The sequence below is a fragment of the Amblyraja radiata genome, chromosome 15, assembly GCF_010909765.2.
Source record: "Amblyraja radiata isolate CabotCenter1 chromosome 15, sAmbRad1.1.pri, whole genome shotgun sequence".
NCBI classification, from domain to species: Eukaryota; Metazoa; Chordata; class Chondrichthyes; order Rajiformes; family Rajidae; genus Amblyraja; species Amblyraja radiata.
The window spans coordinates 27,746,590-27,765,838 of NC_045970.1; the positions used below are offsets into that span (position 1 = coordinate 27,746,590).

At 42.9% G+C, this 19,249-nt stretch overlaps 1 protein-coding gene across 2 annotated transcripts in view; it reads right to left on the reverse strand.

Annotated features, from left to right (window-relative positions):
• Positions 1 to 19,249, reverse strand: part of afap1l2 (actin filament associated protein 1 like 2) — a 203,936-nt gene that overhangs the window by 70,015 nt on the left and 114,672 nt on the right. For both annotated transcript variants that reach the window (XM_033033925.1, XM_033033924.1), the window contains exon 3: positions 18,441 to 18,521. In XM_033033925.1, coding sequence (XP_032889816.1) covers positions 18,441 to 18,521 — 81 coding nt within the window. The remainder of the gene's footprint in view (positions 1 to 18,440; positions 18,522 to 19,249) is intronic.

The window sequence follows — 19,249 nt, forward strand, 5'->3', positions numbered from 1 at the left end:
CCATATAACTATCCAATTTATTTTTAAATGATAAAATCGAACCTGCCTCCACCACCTTCCCTGGACTTGTACAACTTAATGGGCCGATGGCCTCCTAATTTACAGTGCCAACTAACCTCCCAATCCGCACATCTTTGGGATATGGGAGGAAACCGAAACAGTTGGGGGTAACTCACGCAGCCTCAGGGAGAACATGCAAATTCCACACAGACAGCACTGGAGGTCAGGATTGAACCTCGGTCACTGGAGCTGTGAGGCAACAGATCTACTGGCTACACCGCCATGCTATTCAGTATTTTATGTGGATTAAGGCACCAAATGTAATGTAGTCAAGTGAGATGATGATGGAGAAACGATAGCTAGTTGGGAAAGTTAGCTGGTGAAGTTAGCTGGCGGCATGGTGGCGCAGCGGTAGAGTTGCTGCCTTACAGCGCTTGCAGCACCAGAGATCTGGGTTCGACCATGACTACAGGTGCTGTCTGTACGGAGTTTGCATGTTCTCCCCGTGACCGCGTGGGTTTTCTCCGAGATCTTCAGTTTCCTCCCACAATTCAGACATACAGGTTCGAATTGGCTTAGTATAAGTGTAAATTGTCCCTACTGGGATCACTGGTCGGTGCGGACTCGGTGGGCCGGAGGGCCTGTTTTCGCGCTGTATATCTAAAATAAACTAAACTAAACTAAAATGCTAAAAGGGTGCAGACGAATTGAGCAAACTAGCAAATTGGGAGTTCATTTTAATTTCAGCACAAAGACGTGGTTGACAGACCTGAGGAAATTGTTAATCGTCCGAGCGTTTGTGTTTGTTAGTGGATATGTTTTCATTCATAATATTTGCTGTTTTATTAAAGTAAACAAATATTTTTTCAAGAAATATCAACAGGCAAAGAAACAACAGAACCACACAGGTTAATTGCCCAGATGAAATCACTCCTACTTCTGAACTCCACATTTTATTATGTGAGCTAACTGGAATTTTTCCTCCCATGTTCTGTCCTGCAATAATCCCGACAATTTGGCCATTGTTAGAATGTTATCGTTAATATTGGATTTTGATCACAGCATGGCAGGTAATATTTTTTTCAGGTTCATTTCCTGGTTCGTACACTGCCCAAGCTACATTTTTTTCCAAATTTATATTATTTGTTGCACAAAGCTCAAGGTCAGAAATTATTAATTTGGAAAATACTTCCTAATTATATTCTTGGCTGTGTGAGGAAATAAATCAAACTTCCATTTTGGAAGAGCCTTTCAGGATGACGTTCATGACTGATGAATTGGTTTTTAAAGTTGCTTTTGAGACATGGTCTCATTTAATCTTTTTTTGGGTGGAGTTTAGTTTAGTTAATTAGTTCTGAGATTTAGCGTGGAAATAGCGCGGAGATATAGCGCGGCAACAGGCCCTTCGGCCCACCGACTCCGCACCGACCAGTGATCCCTGATCATTATCACACACTAGGGACAATTTTACATTTATACACAATGTTTGTGACAAACAGGATACCATGACCACCATTTATCTATCTGCATATAACCCATATCCCTCCATTCCCTGCATATCCGTACAACTATCCATACGTCCTTTAAATGCCCACCAACGTATCTCCTTCAACCACTAATCCCAGCAGCATGTTCCAGGCACTCACCACGCTCTGTGTAAAAAACCTGTCCCGCACATCTCCTTTAAACTTTGTCCCTCTCACCTTCACGCTATGCCCCTCTACTACAGACACTCCCAGACATACGCAATAGGCGACTTATGTAAACATTTCTGGCACTTTGTAATTTCCACAACACTGTATGGTCACTCAAGTTTACATCGGAATTAGAATCATAGAAACATAGAAATTAGGTGCAGGAGTAGGCCATTCGGCCCTTCGAGCCTGCACCGCCATTCAATATGATCATGGCTGATCATCCAACTCAGTATCCTGTACCTGCCTTCTCTCCATACCCTCTGATCCCCTTAGCCACAAGGGCCACATCTAACTCCCTCTTAAATATAGCCAATGAACTGGCCTCGACTACCCTCTGTGGCAGAGAGTTCCAGAGATTCACCACTCTCTGTGTGAAAAAAGTTCTTCTCATCTCGGTTTTAAAGGATTTCCCCCTTATCCTTAAGCTGTGACCCCTTGTCCTGGACTTCCCCAACATCGGGAGCAATCTTCCTGCATCTAGCCTGTCCAACCCCTTAAGAATTTTGTAAGTTTCTATAAGATCCCCTCTCAATCTCCTAAATTCTAGAGAGTATAAACCAAGTCTATCCAGTCTTTCTTCATAAGACAGTCCTGACATCCCAGGAATCAGTCTGGTGAACCTTCTCTGCACTCCCTCTATGGCAATAATGTCCTTCCTCAGATTTGGAGACCAAAACTGTACGCAATACTCCAGGTGTGGTCTCACCAAGACCCTGTACAACTGCAGTAGAACCTCCCTGCTCCTATACTCAAATCCTTTTGCTATGAAAGCTAACATACCATTCGCTTTCTTCACTGCCTGCTGCACCTGCATGCCTACTTTCAATGACTGGTGTACCATGACATCCAGGTCTCGCTGCATCTCCCCTTTTCCTAGTCGGCCACCATTTAGATAATAGTCTGCTTTCCTGTTTTTGCCACCAAAATGGATAACCTCACATTTATCCACATTATACTGCATCTGCCAAACATTTGCCCACTCACCCAGCCTATCCAAGTCACCTTGCAGTCTCCTAGCATCCTCCTCACAGCTAACACTGCCCCCCAGCTTAGTGTCATCCGCAAACTTGGAGAATTAAGCCGGCAATGGCTGCGGTGCTTACCCAGAATGCCGTGCGCTGCAGAAAGTGCCCCGGGATGCAGCCGTTGAGACAGTTAATGCTCTCAGTGGCAGACACAAAGTCCAGGAGTAACTCAACGGGTCATGCAGCATCTCTGGAGAACGTGGACACATGACGTTTTGAGTCAAGACTCGTCTTCAGACTCAGTGCGTTATTTCGGGTAGGGGATGGGAATGGGGACGGGGATGGGGACGGGGATGGGGACGGGGATGGTGATTCTGACGTATGTAAAATCTGACTTACATACGGGTTCATGGAACATAACCATTACGTAAATCGGGGAGTGCCTGTATTTGATTTTTCCATCCTGGGAAAAAGATTCTGACTGTCTACACTATCTATGCCTCACATTTTATCTGCAGTTTATTTATCTACAGTTCACATTTTTTTTAATGTTTTTGCCATGTTCCTGCCACATTTTTGCCATGTTCTTGCCCATTCACCCAATCAGTCACCTCTCCTGATGTCTCTCTGCACCTTCTGTGTTCCTATGTTTCTATGTACCCTTCAGTGTCAACAGGCTTAGTATCATCTGCCAACTTGAAATTATTACTCTTGATCCTGTCATCCAAATCATTGATATAGATAGTGAACAGCTATGATGCATCAAAGTCCAATAATTGCTCCTTTTTGCTAATGTCTTCAGCTCCTTTCTTCATAATAATGGGTTCTTCAAAAGGAATTGATGGTTTTATATTATGGGTTCTGTTTTTACAAGTACACAAATTCCTTGCGTTGCATCATGCTGAGGTCTACAAGCAGCGAAGCAGTACAACATAGCTTTAAGTATCGAGTTCACGTGCAATGATATCTAGTATTCATTCCACAGTCACACTTGTGCTGCATCAAAATTCCTGGGCGTGCACATCTCTGAAGATCTTTCCTGGTCCGAGAACACTAATGCAATCATCAAAAAAGCACATCAGCGCCTCTACTTTCTGAGAAGATTACGGAGAGTCGGATTGTCAAGGAAGACTCTCTCTAACTTCTACAGGTGCACAGTCGAGAGCATGCTGACCGGTTGCATCGTGGCTTGGTTCGGCAATTTGAGCGCCCTGGAGAGGAAAAGACTACAAAAAGTAGTAAACACTGCCCAGTCCATCATCGGCTCTGACCTTCCTTCCATCGAGGGGATTTATCGCAGTCGCTGCCTCAAAAAGGCTGGCAGTATCATCAAAGACCCACACCATCCTGGCCACACACTCATCTCCCTGCTACCTTCAGGTAGAAGGTACAGGAGCCTGAAGACTGCAACAACCAGGTTCAGGAATAGTTACTTCCCCTCAGCCATCAGGCTATTAAACCTGGCTCGGACAAAACTCTGATTATTACCAACCACTTTCTGTTATTTGCACTATCAGTCTATTTATTCATGTGTGTATATATTTATATCATGGTATATGGACACATTTATCTGTTTTGTAGTAAATGCCTACTATTTTCTGTGTGCTTAAGCAAAGCAAGAATTTCATTGTCCTATACAGGGACACATGACAATAAACTCACTTGAACTTGAACTAGATTAAGTTCAAATCATTTTTTTTGTGGGTTGTATATTTTTGGTGCGGTGTATCAAGAATCAGAATGCAGTATCAATAGGTGTAATTCGGTCTTCGAGCATTTTGTACTATTTAATATTAGGCTAATCTGCATTTTACCCTCATCTGCATTTTTCTTTAATCCTGTGAACACTTGCTTACTGAAAACTCATTGTTGAAGACATAAACTGCTTCTGCAAAGAATGTCGACATATTTACTTAATGCAGCACTGAAGAGACTATTCAGTCCAGGTCAGTTTTAGCTTTTAGTTTTAGAGATACAGCGTGGACACAGGCCATTTAGCCCACCGAGTTCACGCTGAGGAGCAATCACCCTGCACACACTAGGGACAATTTACAGAGTCAAATTAACCTACAAACCTGCATGTCTTTGGGATGTGTAGGAAAGAACTGTAGATGCTGGGTTAAATCGAAGGCCTGAAGAAGGGTCTCGACCTGAAATGCCACTCATTCCTTCTCTCCAAAGATGCTGCCTGGCTCGCTGAGTTACTCCAGCATTTTGTGTCTACCTGCCTTTGGGATGTGTAAGGTATCTGGAGCACCCGGAGAAAACCTACGCGGTCACAGGGAGAACATACAAACTCTGTATAGACAGGCAGCACTCGTAGTGGTGTCAGGATCGAACCTGGGTCTCTGGCACTGTCAGGCAGCAACTCTACCGCTGCAGCTTTGTCCCGCCCAGCAGTACAATCCTATTTGACCCAATATCCTCCCCTTTTCCCCTGCAGCTTACTCTCTCTCACATGCTCATCAACTAGCCTGTGGTTCTGTAAAATGCACCAAAGGCTTTAGGATTGGCTGGATGGTTGTGTTACAGAGGATACATTTACTTGATATTCTGCTGTCTTTAATCTCTTCTACATTGCCAGCCTGGCACACAGCATGTTGGAAACAACACTGTTGTAAACCTCCATCTCGTCCAACAAATTTTAACTATGTAAACAGAAGTTTGCAATGTAAAAAAAACCTTTCCTTGAAGCAGTTTTGTCCACCGATTCTGGCCAGATCAGACAGCTTCAGGAGATCCCTTTAGTCATGGTTGATAATATGATCAAACTGTTAACCACTGATAACATGTTTTCTTTCTATGATGCGGCACCTTGATATTCTGAGGTAACTGGTGATCATGTGGATTTTCTCCGGGTGCTCCCGTTTCCTCCCACACCCATAAGACATGCGGGCTTGTAGGTTAATTGACCTCTGTAAATTGCCTCGAGTGTGTGTGGAGTGGAAGAGTAAGTGGGATCAAATAGATCTAGTGTGAACTGGCGATCGGTGGTCAGCATGGTGGGCTGAAAGGCATGTTTCCATGCTGTATCTCTAAACTAACCTGAAATGAACCTGTTTCCAAATCAAAGTGCTCACAGCATGTAAGAGAACTGAAGCAAGATCCTGGAAAATTCAATGAGATGAGCTATACAAAACACTGGTCAGGTAAACCAGGCTGCACTTGATTACTGGTTGATCCACAAACATTTGGGAACACTGTACCTACTGAGGGGTTTGGCAGTGTACAAGACTACAGGTGTGATTCCATAGTTCACCACCCTGTGGCACCAGTAGCTGTTCCCCCAACATTATTGCACAAAGTAAAGTGTCGGAGTAACTCAGTGGGTCAGGCAGCATCTCTGGAGACATGTGCATAAGTGACATTTTTGGGTCGGGACCCTTCTTCACACTGATTATAGAGGGGAGAGAAAGGTGGAAAAGAGCTGGGGAGCGGGACAAGGCCTGGTAAGTATTAGTTGGGCACAAAGTGCTGGAGTAACTCAGGGGATCAGACAGCATCTCTGGAGAAAAAGGATGGGTGATGTTTCGGATCAGAGCCCTTCTTCAGACCCAGCTGAAATTACTCCAGCACTTTGTGTCTATCTTCAATATAAACCGGCATCGGCTGTTCCTTTCTGCACGTGACAGGTGGATACAGGTGAGGGAAGGTGGTTGATTGAAAGATGCGTGGACAAAAGCCATAGATGAGAAAGAGATAAAAGGCTGTGAGATTAGGAGAGAAGAAGCCTAAACTATCAGGCCAGAGGAAGGAATGTAGGTGGAAGTGAATGAGGGGGGGAAAGTAGAGGCAGGATAGTGTGAGCAATAGGTGTACATCCAGGTCGGGCACACTGAAGAGAGGGTAGAGGTAAAAGAGGGGGGTTCTCTACTGCAAAGTCATCATACATTACTTCAAATTTGAACAATATCTGCAATTAAGTTCCTTAACCACTCATGTATAAGGAAGTCCTGGACTTAACACAGAAGTTGATTTGGGTGCATTCCATGCAGTTCTGGTGGCCACATTACAGAAAAGATATGGAGGCTTTGGACAGGGCGCAGAAGAGGTTTTACCAGAATGTTGCCTGGATGTGAGGGTTTTAACTACAAGAAGAGGTGGATTATTTTCTCTGGAATGACTGAAGTTGAGGGGAGAGCTGATAGTTATATTAATTGATAAGAGGCATAGATAGGATAGACAACCAGAACCAGATTTCCTGGGGTGGAAATGTCAAAGACTAGAGGGCATTGCTTTAAGGTGAGTGGGGAAATGTTTAAAGGAGACATGCAGGGCAGTTTTAATGCTCAGCGGGTGATGGGTGCCTGGATTACACTGTCAGGGGTCGTGGTGGAGGCAGATAAGATAGTGACGTTTGAGAAGATATTGTGATATGTACATAGATATACAGGAAATGGAAGGATAGGTATCAGCTAGACATAGATCACAAGACCTACACCAACCCCAAACCAATTAGGAGCAGACGAGGGCATTCGATCCAATTTGTGATCCCAGCTACAAAGACAGATGTATACAGCAATTCGTTCTTCCCATGCACAATTAAAGCATGGAATAATCTCCACCCAACTATAGTTACCCAACCAGATGCAACTAAATTTAAAGTAGCACTTTCTTCCCAATAACCCTTTCTGGCTTAATCCCTCCCTTCACCACCTCCAGTTTAAATTCCAGTTGGAATATTTTGGAGGACCAAGTAACCAAGACCAAGAACCAAGTGCAGGCAGATAAGATTAGTTTATCTCAGCATTATGTTCAGCCAATATTATGGATTGAAGCGCCAGTTCCTGTGGTCTACTTTAGTTTAGTTTAGAGATACAGCATGGAAACAAGTCCTAAGGCTCACCAAGCCTGCGCCAACCAGTGATCCCTGCACACTAACACTATCCCACATTCACTAGGGACAATTTACAATTTTTACCGAAGCAAATTAGCCTGCAAACCTGTATATTCTTGGAGTGTGGGAGGAAACCAGAGCTCCCAGATAAACCCCACAGGGAGAACATACAAATTCCATACAGGCAGCACCTATAGTCAGGATTGACCCAGGTCTCTGTCGCTATAAGGCAGCAGCTCGACCGCTGAGCCTCCATGCCGCCCTGTTCTATGTTTAAGCCCAGGATGAGATTATCGTGTACCGAATTTAGGTTACAGGTTTAGATTATCATGTGCCGAAATACAGTGAGCTTGGTTTTGCAAGCTATCAAATCAAATCAGATAATATTATGCAGAAATACAATCAAGTCCAACTCAAGTACAATGGGTAGAGCAAAGGGAAAGATACAGAGTGCAGAATATATGGGAACGTGGTTTTGCAATCCTGGCCCTGTGAAAACCAGTGAGGAACAGATAACCTATTTGTTTGAAATTGTGTTCCTGGTTTGGAAATCAGAAGAAAAATAATCAATATTTTTAAAAATTGTTTCAATTAATTTTAATATTTTAACTATTTGGTAATACTGTATTCATTTTATAAAATTATAAATGATCTTTTTTAGTAATTTAAAGCAATTCAAGTAATCGTTTTTAACACTATAGGAAAGAACTGCAGATGCTGGTTTAAACCGAAGATAGACACAAAATGCTGGAGTATCTCAGCGGGACAGGCATCTCTGGAAAGAAGGAATGGGTGAAGTTTTGGGTTGAGACCCTTCTTCAGAAAGTGGAAGTTCGTGACTTTCAATCTGAAGAAGGGTCTTGACTCTGAAACGTCACCCATTCCTTCTCTCCAGAGATGCTGCCTGTCCCACTGAGTTACTCCAGATTTTTGTGTCTATCTAGAGTCTTTAACAGTCTCACAAATCCTCAGAGATTTGGACAAGAGGCCAAAAGTTGGTGGGGCCACCAAGGGTGGGCCCTGAACTGTCAATGGGCTACACACCCTTGTCGGACTGTGGCATCAGATAGCCCAGTTCAGTTGGACTCAAGCATCTGAGCCAGAATATCCTGGGTGTGGGGAGAGGGTGGGTACACTGATGGCGATGACCATGGCAGCAAGCCACATCAAACACAATTTGTAGGGATAAAGAACAGCAGATGATGGTTTGTACCAAAGATAGACACAAAAAGCTGGAGTAACTCAGCGGGACAGGCAGCATCTCTGGAGAGAAGGAATGGGTGACGTTTCGGGTTGAGACACTTCTTCAGACTGAAAGTCACGGGCTTCCACTTTGTGAAGAACGGTCTCGACCCAAAACGTCACCAATTCCTTCTCTCCAAAGATGCTGCCTGTCCCGCTGAGTTACTCCAGCTTTTTGTGTCTATCTTAGGTTTAAACCAGCATTTGCAGGTCCTTCCTACACTGTTAAAAACTATTGCTTGGAGGACTGTTTCCTCTGGACTCTATCCCTGGAGAACACAGACAGGCTGTCTGAAGAAGGGTCTTGACCCGAAACGTCACCTGCCCTTTTTGCTGCCTGACCCACTGAGTTACTCCAGCACTTTGTGTCCATCTCAAGCACAATTTGGTTCATTATTTAATCATTAGATTTATATTTGGAGTGTTCCCCTTGTTTCAGGCGTGGCTCTGCTGGCAGCCCTGTCACTTCTGGGTTCAGAATAGGTGGTTCAAAACCGGGCTGATCAGAGCAATGTAGTCTGTCAAGCCAGTGCAGTACTGAGTGGTGCCATCTTTCCGACATTGCCTGGAACTGAGGCCCTGTCTACACCAATGACTGGCACAGAGAGGAACTGAAGCAGGCATAGATTAGCCACGATTGCATTAAATAGCAGGGCGGGCTTGAGAGGCCGAGTGGCCCATTCCTACTTCCAATTTCTTGCGACTCTCTCATGTACAACTAAAAGATCAAAGGGCACTAGTTGGAAGAGGAACAGGGGAGTTATCCTTGGTCCAATTGTTATCCCTAATGTTGACCTCGGTGTACAAAAATAGGGATTATTCAACAATTGTCACTTGGCTGTTTGTGGGAGTATGTTTTCAGCAAAAAGACTGGCACGTTTCCTGGACTGCATCAATTATTGCACATCGAAAGTGCTTCATAATTAACTAACCAACAACAACCCTCACCCTTTCCCTTGTTATCTTCTGCCATCTCCTTACCTCTCAGCCTTTTGTCTTCTTCCCATCTCTGGCCTTTGTCCACATATTTATTGTTTAACCCCCCCTGACCTATGTGTGCCTTTAACTTGCCAGGCTTTGTCCAGCCTCCACCTCTCTTCCAACGTTCTCCCCCAAGCCCCCACTCCCCCTCCCTCACACAATCAGTGTGAAGAACGGTCCTGACCTGAAACATCGCATATCCATGTCCTCTAGAGATGCTGCCTGACCCAGTTAATTACTCCAGCCCTTTGGATCTTTCATTGATTAATCATCACTTTGGGATATCCTAAGGTTGTGAAAATGCTATACAAGAGTAAATCTTTATTATCTATATATTTTTTGGCAAGGCAGCCATTTAGTTAATGTCTTTATGACCATATTTTCCATATTAACTAACATACTATTGTTCCAACAAATAATAAAATATGTCAGATATTTAAATATACCAAGAGACGATACAGATGATACCTCTCAGCCACATTTATATTTTACATGGCCTCATGTAGTTCAGAAGGCTCTGTATCCAAAATGGTTACGTGTACACACTGTTCACAGATAGTAATGAAATTGCTTCAGTTCCAGCAGTGAAGAATATTTTATCAATCACTAAGTTCCAAGATTGCCTCAGACCTGTTACAGAATGATATTCCTTGATCTGCTCAAGTCTTTTTAATCCCCAGAGTGGTATTATAGCATCAATATATTCTCACCATAACACACTCCAACTTTAGTGCAGCTGCCAAATTCAGTAAAGATGGAGCCCATTTTCAGGAATTGAAAGCAGCAATTTCCTAAAAGTGTTGGCATGTGCTGCTAAAATCAAAATGAATCAAGAATCTAAAATTCTGTCAACTCCAAAATGAATGATCTTTATTAAAATTACAGACACTCCCCCAAATGACACAATAGGTGACTCACAGAAAGTTGCACTTACGTAAACAATTCTGTCCTCAGTACCTAGTGCAATCAGTGCAGTCTGTAATTTCCACAACACTGTATTATCACTCAAGTTTACTTCAGAAACAAGCCGGCAATGGCGGCACTGCCTACCCAGAAGGCCACGCACCACAGAAAGTGCCCCAGACGCAGCTGGACACCACTGAGACGGTTAATACTCTCAGTTAATTATTTCAGGCAGAGGATGGGAACGGTGATTCCGACTGACAATAAATCTAAGTTACGTAAGGGTTCACGGAACAAAACCCTTACCTAATTCAGGGAGTGACTGTATATAAATATAACAGAAAAACATAAAATACTGTACAAACGCTCCAAGTGCTTTGCAACCATTGTTTCTGTTTTTTTTAATTGTAACAAACATAGCATCCAATATTCATATAGGTATGAGATAAAATCACATAAGATGGTCATTTGTGATTTTGGTTGAATATTAGACAGGTTATTGGGAGAGTTGCTTAAAAATGATCGGGTAGGATCCGGTATATCCACCTGTGAGGGAATGTGGGCACAATTTAACATAACATTCAAGTTTGGTATCTCACTGTTATCACCGAATCAAGGGCATTGAAATGAGCAAAAACGCTAAGTGTTGGAGTAACTCACAGGGTCAGGTAGCATCTCAGGAAGACATGGATAGTAGCGTTTCGGGTCAGGACCCTTCAGAAGAAGTTTCTGAAATTTCACCTATCCATGTCCTCTAGAGATGCTGCCTGACCCGCCGAGTTATTCTAGCACTCTTGTGTTATTTTTTTAAACCAGCAACTGCAGTTGCTTGTTTCTGCATTAAAATAGAACTCCGGTTAATTTTACTTTACAAATTGAACCTGGTAATTAATTTTTCCAAATACTTTGAAATCAAGAAAAGAGATGTCACTGTTGAGAAATGGAGAAATGTCCTTTTTGCAAGAATCCCATAATCCTGGAGACAGATGGAACTGCAAATGCTGGTTTACAAAAATGGACTCAAAGTGCTGAAGTAGCTCAGCAGGTCAGGCAGCATCTCTGGGGAACATGGATAGGTGACTTTTCGGGTCGAGACCTTCATTAAGCTGAAGAAGGGTCCTGACCTGAAACGCCATCTATCCATGTCCTCCAGGCATGCTGCCTGACCTGCTGAGTCATTCTAGCAATTGGGTCTTTTGGTCACAATGTTCCCAGGTCAGGTGTGGCATCTATGAATTTCCCTTGATCCTCTCCCAACAATGCATCTTTGTTGAACATGAGAAGAACAGTTATTCTCCATTGCATCAGTGCGTTGCTTCCATTCCCACAACAGTCATCCTTGTATTCTTTTCTACAAGAAATTGCTAGCTTGGTGCCAGTTTTCAGGCAATGGGCCAACACTCAGCAGGAATCAAACTGACAAAGCCCAAATTCATTTCATGCGGGACCTTTGTGACCTGCACTCAGTGCACAACTTCATTCAATCAATTAAGACTTGGTCTGAACTCAATTCCCAAAGGTGACAAAACAAAGTGTTAACTCATCGAGTCACCCATTCAACGAACTGGTTGCTAAGACTGATGGCAAGAATTCAGGTTTTTCCATTTGCTAAGAGGAAGTTGCTTTTATGGCTGCTAGCAACCATTGCTATTAGCTCATGAAATCACACTGCATGTTACAATATGTAGGGAAATTATGAATGTCAAAGTTGCAGACATTGGAAAGCAATTTAAGTTTGTGTTTGGGATATCTGGAACAGATTTCTCCTCAGGTTTAGAATTTGATATATATTCATGCAACTATATAAAGTGTGACATTTATCGAGGGGTTAAATGATAAACATATAATTCAACATTGGATCTGAGCGATTTGACTGTGTTATAAAATTGCTATGTGCAATTCTCATGCCAGTTCAGATCCACCTTAACAACAAAACATCACTGGTTTAGATTAATGTTTCTATGAAAGCAATCTATCATATTTCACAAGGTACACAAAATTGCTGGGGAAACTCAGCGGGTGCAGCAGCATCTATGGAGCGAAGGAAATAGGCGACGTTTCGGGCCGAAACCCTTCTTCATATTTCACACCTTACTTCAGAAACAAGCCGGCAATGGCATGTTTCTGGCTCTGAATTTCAAGCCAGTCACAAACTACGTTTTTCCTGATCTAAGCTGCAGGAAAATCTTGCCAATCCTGTCAGGGAACACACCTGGGAACAAATCTTGCCACACCTGTCAGGGTTCTTGTTGCACCAATCACTAGGAAAGTTGGCAGGTTTTGTGGGAACTCACTCCATGACATTCACCGACCTGCTATGAAAAAGCTTTGTCCTGGAGGTAATGAAAGACGTCCAGTCCTCCCGACTGGACTATTGCAACTCACTTCTCCTTGGCATCAGCTCCACCTACATCAACCGACTCCAACTGGTCCAGAACGCAGCCGCCCGACTCATCACCCACACCAAATCCTGACATCACATCACTCCAGTCCTCAAACAACTTCACTGGCTTCCCATCTCCCACCGGATCACCTACAAAATCCTGGTCCTCACCTACAAAGCCCTCCACCATCTGGCCCCCCCATATCTCACTGACCTCCTCTCCCCCTACCAACCCTCACGGTCCCTCAGATCCACATCAGCCGGTCTCCTCTCCATCCACAAATCGAACCTCCGCAGTTTTGGGGACAGAGCCTTCTCCAGGGCAGCTCCCAGGCTCTGGAACTCCCTCCCCCAACTGATCCGCAATTCCGTGTCCCTCACCATCTTCCAGTCCCGCCTCAAGACCCATCTCTTCACCTCTTCCTATCCTTAGCCCCACATCTCCCTCCCTTTTCATCTGTGCTTGAATTGCCTCATATTGTGTTTTGAATTGAATTATGTCTTTAATTTGTGTATTAGTCATGTCTCTACTATTTATTTCATTCCGCATACATGTTTTTCCTCTGCTTGCTAAATTTTTGTAAGGTGGCCTTGAGACTCTTGAAAGGCGCCCATAAATAAAATTTATTATTATTAATATTATGTAAGGGATGGGGAACATGGCCATCCGTGATGTGTGTGGCCACCTCCCAAAGTGGTCCTGTACGTTGATGTAGTATCGGGGCCATGTCAACGCATACCTCTTAACGTTCAAAATGAGGAAGAGATTACTGCACTGAGGTGGGTAAAATAAAAGGGGTTATAATCAGTGTTGGACCAAGAAATAATGAGTTTGTTAAACTCCCCATCTACACTAGTCCCATCTACCTGCATTTGGCCCTTATCCCTCTAAACCTGTCCAATCCATGTACCTGTCTAAATTTTTATTAAATATTGCAATGTACCTACCTCAACTACCTCCTCCGGTAGCACGTTCCATACACCCACTGACCTTTGTGTGAAAAAGTCACCCCTCAGGTTCCCATTAAATCTTTCTCCCCTCACCTTAAAGGTCGTGTGACAAAGTGCAGTAACCATACATATGGCACACACATAAAGTTGCTGTTGATCTTCATTGAAGAATTTACATATTCCGAAGCTGCTGGTGTTTATCTAATTCACGGTTTATCTCATCCGAAACTCATCAACATCAGCTCAGAAACCTTAAAGCCCTACACCATCCATTTGGGTTTTTTTCCCTTTTGAATTACAACACATTTGAGATATGCCAGTTGCAATTCCAAGGAAGCTTGGGATCTAGAAATGATATTTCAGATATGGTACTGTGCTCTGGTCATACGAGTTACATGCCGGGAGATTAGATTTGTTGTTTATGGCTTCAATAAATTGATAAGGAATTTTAAAAAGAAACAATTACATGCCATTACGATACGATAGAACTTTATTTATCCCAAGAGGGGAAATTGATTTGGCAACGGTCATAAAACACAAGATACATGGAACGTGAAATTAAAGTGATGAGTGGAAAGGATTGAGGATGTGCAAAGATTTTTGGGAGGCGGGTGGGGGGGGGGGGGGGGGGGGGGGGGGTTGGTGGTGGGGGGGGGGGGGGAGAGGGGAGTCAGTCTACACCACGACAGATGGTACCTCTACTCAGTGTTGTCACTAACCATAAAATGACGATTTCTGTCACCACTCAATTGGTACTTCCCATTGTCTTCAAGAGACCTGATCTCCAGACAAAGCATCAATCCACAGGCCTCTTCTTCACATAACTACACACCACAACTGAATCAACAGGACCCCGAGACCCAGTCCTGTAATTCTAATTGGAGAAGTCTTGAGTTTGTAATTTAGGAGTTAAAATAAATCCAAGGAGAGGAAATTAACTGGCTCTGAATTTTTAATGTTGCTACTGCTTCAAATGCCTCTATTTTCTTTTCAGTGTAATGGTAAGGGTTGCTCAACAAGATTGCCATTTTATAGCTAAGTTAGTTGACAATTCACCCCAGTGGAAACAACACACCATTGTCATCAACTATAGAGTTGATAGTTGTCTGCTTTGTTTTTTTGTTCATTGACAATAATTGCAGTTGGCCTAAGCAGTTGTATTTTCCATTAAAAAAGCAAAACCACAACAATTATACCAGCATTTATTGTCCTGATATGATGATTTGAGCCTGCAGCTGGAGTATTGTCATCCACAGGGGATTTTTTAAAAATAGATTTCAAGTCATTCTGAAGGAAGTACTTTGTACACTCAAACCAGAATGAGAGTTGCAAAGAAAGTGGTTGTTGGCCTGCTGTAAACAATATTGCAAGAGGAAGAGACCGTGGCCACATAATATGAACAGTTCTTAATCAGTGCCAAAACATAACCATATAACAATTACAGCACGGAAACAGGCCATCTCGACCCCTCTAGTCCGTGCCGAACACATAATCTCCCCTAGTCCCATATACCTGCGCTCAGACCATAACCCTCCATTCCTTTCCCATCCATATAACTATCCAATTTATTTTTAAATGATAAAAATGAACCTGCCTCCACCACCTTCACTGGAAGCTCATTCCACACAGCTACCACTCTCTGAGTAAAGAAGTTCCCCCTCATGTTACCCCTAAACTTCAGTCCCTTAATTCTCAAGTCATGTCCCCTTGTTTCAATCTTCCCTACTCTCAGTGGGAAAAGCTTTTCCACATCAACTCTGTCTATCCCTCTCATCATTTTAAAAACCTCTATCAAGTCCCCCCTTAACCTTCTGCGCTCCAAAGAATAAAGCCCTAACTTGTTCAACCTTTCTCTGTAACTTAGTTGCTGAAACCCAGGCAACATTCTAGTAAATCTCCTCTGTACTCTCTCTATTTTGTTGACATCCTTCCTATAATTAGGCGACCAAAATTGTACACCATACTCCAGAATTGGCCTCACCAATGCCTTGTACAATTTTAACATTACATCCCAACTTCTATACTCAATGCTCTGATTTATAAAGGCCAGCACACCAAAAGCTTTCTTTACCACCCTATCTACATGAGATTCCACTTTCATGGAACTGTGCACAGTTATTCCCAGATCCCTCTGTTCACCTACATTCTTCAGTTCCCTACCATTTACCAACATCTGCTTGTTGAACGTAGATGAGCGCCTTTGCAAAATCTAGGATTCTTCTGCTAATGAAATTGGTTTATACATGGACTACACATGTACTTCCAGGGACCCAAATCAGAAATAAAGAATGATCAGGACAATCAGCAAAGTGGTGCAGCCTAAGCCTGGTCCCACAACAGCCTTCTCCCCTCTGCTTGTCTAGAACATCATTTGCTTTAGACGATGTGTCTTCCACCACCACAACCCATCACTGCCCTCCCATACCACTATGCTTCCCCAGCACTAAGCTCCCATGGTACCATGGCATTGCGGTACCATCCCATGTGGCTGCACTTTGAAGTCCGTCTTCAACCCGCATCTATATTATTCACAGCAAAGAGTGCCATCGAGCGATCCAAGCCAACGTATGCAAACTATTGTGTATACATATGCAAGCATATTGAGTACAGAAGTTAGGAAGTCAGGTTGCAGTTGTATAAGATGATGGTGAGGCCGCATTTAGAGTATTGTGTTCAGTTCTGGGCACCAAGTCATAGGAAAGATATTATCAAGTTGGAAAGCGTACAGAGAAGATTTACGAGGATGTTGTTAGGATTCGAGTGTCTGAGCTATAGGGAGAGGTTGAGCAGGCTGGGACTATATTTCTTGGAGCACAGGAGGATGAGGGGTGTTCTCAGGGAGGTATATAAAATCATGAGAGTATGTTGCACACAGTCTCTTCCCCTGAGTAGGGAAATCAAGAACCAGAGGACACAGGTTTAAGGCGAAGAAGGAAAAATTTAACAGGAATCAGAGAGAATTTTTTTTCACACAAATGCTGGTGAGTCTATGGAATGAGCTGCAGGAGGAGGTCGTTGAGGCAGGGACTATTACACAGTGTAACAATTGGACAGGTACATGGATAGGACAGGATTAGAGGGATATGGGCCAAATAAAGGCCGGTGGGATTAGTGTAGATGGGACATGTTAGGCAGTGTGAGCAAGTTGGGCTGAAGGGCCTGTATACATGCTCTATGACTCCATGGCTTTGCCAGCTGTCTCTAAATGACCCTACTTCTTTAATGCAGTAGCTCTAAAAAGGTCATCGCAAAATGTATGAATTTCTTAACTTTTCCACTAAATATGTGCATTTGATTTGACAGAACTGAGTAGTTTGCACAAGCTGAAAACCTTTACCGTTTTGGAGTTTTCAAATTAACATAAGAAATCCATCTAGAGGATTCTGTTTGGATATAGGAACATGTGGTCTTTAGGAATGCACATAAACCCATTAAACAGATGATTAAGAATCAGAATTTGGACGTACTGTTACAGTTTAACAAGCTAAAATTACAGCTTGTCTATACAAGGTGACTCTCTCTGTTTAATTCATGCCTTGCAGATTTAGCCACTTGGAAAGGGTTATAAGCCTAGTTCAAGTAGGAGCCACGAGGTTCCATTCATTTACTAGATGAGTTCATCTGGAAGTTGGCAGATTGCCATTGCATAGTTGCCTTGGATAGTTGACCTGATTCCATATTGCCTTTCTCAGCGGGAGTTCTACAGCTACATTAAAAAAGCACCAACTACATTTTCCCCTTTAGGATGTGACTGTCGATGAAGGGTAATATGGGAACTCTTCAGAGTCAGTACTTGAGAGCCACAGCTAATGAGAAGTTGCGTAAATTGTTGTCACCAAACACCACAGTGTTTTAGGAGACCTTATTCCTTAGATTGATGATTCCATCAAGCAAAGGTGCTGAACGTTAGCTTCTTCGTCTTTTCCTTTCTACTCCCAATCATAGAGGATAATCCCTTATGAAGAAAGTACCTGTATTCCAGTGGTACCTCTCATGCCCATATGCTCTCTCATCCAACTTCCAGACCACAACTACCACTTAAATGTAGACACAAACAACTGCAGATTTTAGAGTCTTGAGCAAAACACAGATTTTAGAGTCTTAAGCAAAACACAAATTGCTGGAGTAACTCAGTGGATCAGGTAGCATCTATGCAGCGAATGGATAGGTGATGTTTTAGTTCTTCAGACAGTAATTATTGTCACAAACTTGAGTGCCTTCCAGTTCAATACAAAGTAGACTTCCGATTTCAAGCAAGATAGAAAGGCGCAGTATATTTTGTTCCTTATTGTTCTGCACACGCTGTCTGTCATGATTTGTTAACTTCCTTGCATCCTCAACTGGCCGATGGACACTGCATTAAATATCATAATGCCCAAAGTCTTTTAATCATATGATAATCTTCTAAAAAATGAAGTGCATAAAACCGTAAATACAAATGTCTTGTCGTTGTGAAACACTATTTCCAATGGTCTACTTGCCTTTCTCTGCCGTTTTCTTCTCAGCTGCAATTGCTTCTTCTAGTAGAACCTTGTTCATGTAGATATACTCCTCCTCGCCAGCTGGAAATTTAAGTCATAAATTACAGTATTGCTTTCAAATGGGAAATAAGCATTTTAAAACAAAATTAAAATAAATATAATTGCACAGTAAAAGAGCACTTGGAGAAGGAAGTACCTTTCGAACTGTTAACCTACTGGTTCCGACAGTTTATAGACAAATTATTTGATGACATGCTCCTGTCCCAAACCCCAATTGTGAAGTTAAACAACCTCTGCAGTCTCATCATGATCCTTAAAACATTCAAAGGACATACTTTCAAAACATTTCATAAACAGACCAATTATGGTCTGTGCTGCATTTCACCATCAAGTTATAGACAGGCCCAGATAGATAGACATTATCGCAATGCACCCATCAGCAAAATTTGAATGGCATAATTTGCAGTCTCCACACCTGTCGACAGAGGTGAATCAGAGACATTGGACTGGCACCAGTCATCGTGCTTTTCCGACAGCCCTGCCCTTACTTACGATGCCTCAGCTGAAATTCCTGATTCTTTTGTGGAATCAGCTGGGAGCATTCTTTGCTCTTTGTCAGAGGTTTGTGGGTTCAAGCACCATTGCACAACATAATCACAGGAATATCCCCAAAGCACTATTTGCTAAAGCATTCCCAGCCTCCTGACCAACATTCTTCCCTCAGTCAACAATGCCACTCATTTATATGGGTGTCAACTACCTCCTCCAGGCAGCTCGTTCAATATACCCACCATCCCTAGTGTAAAAAA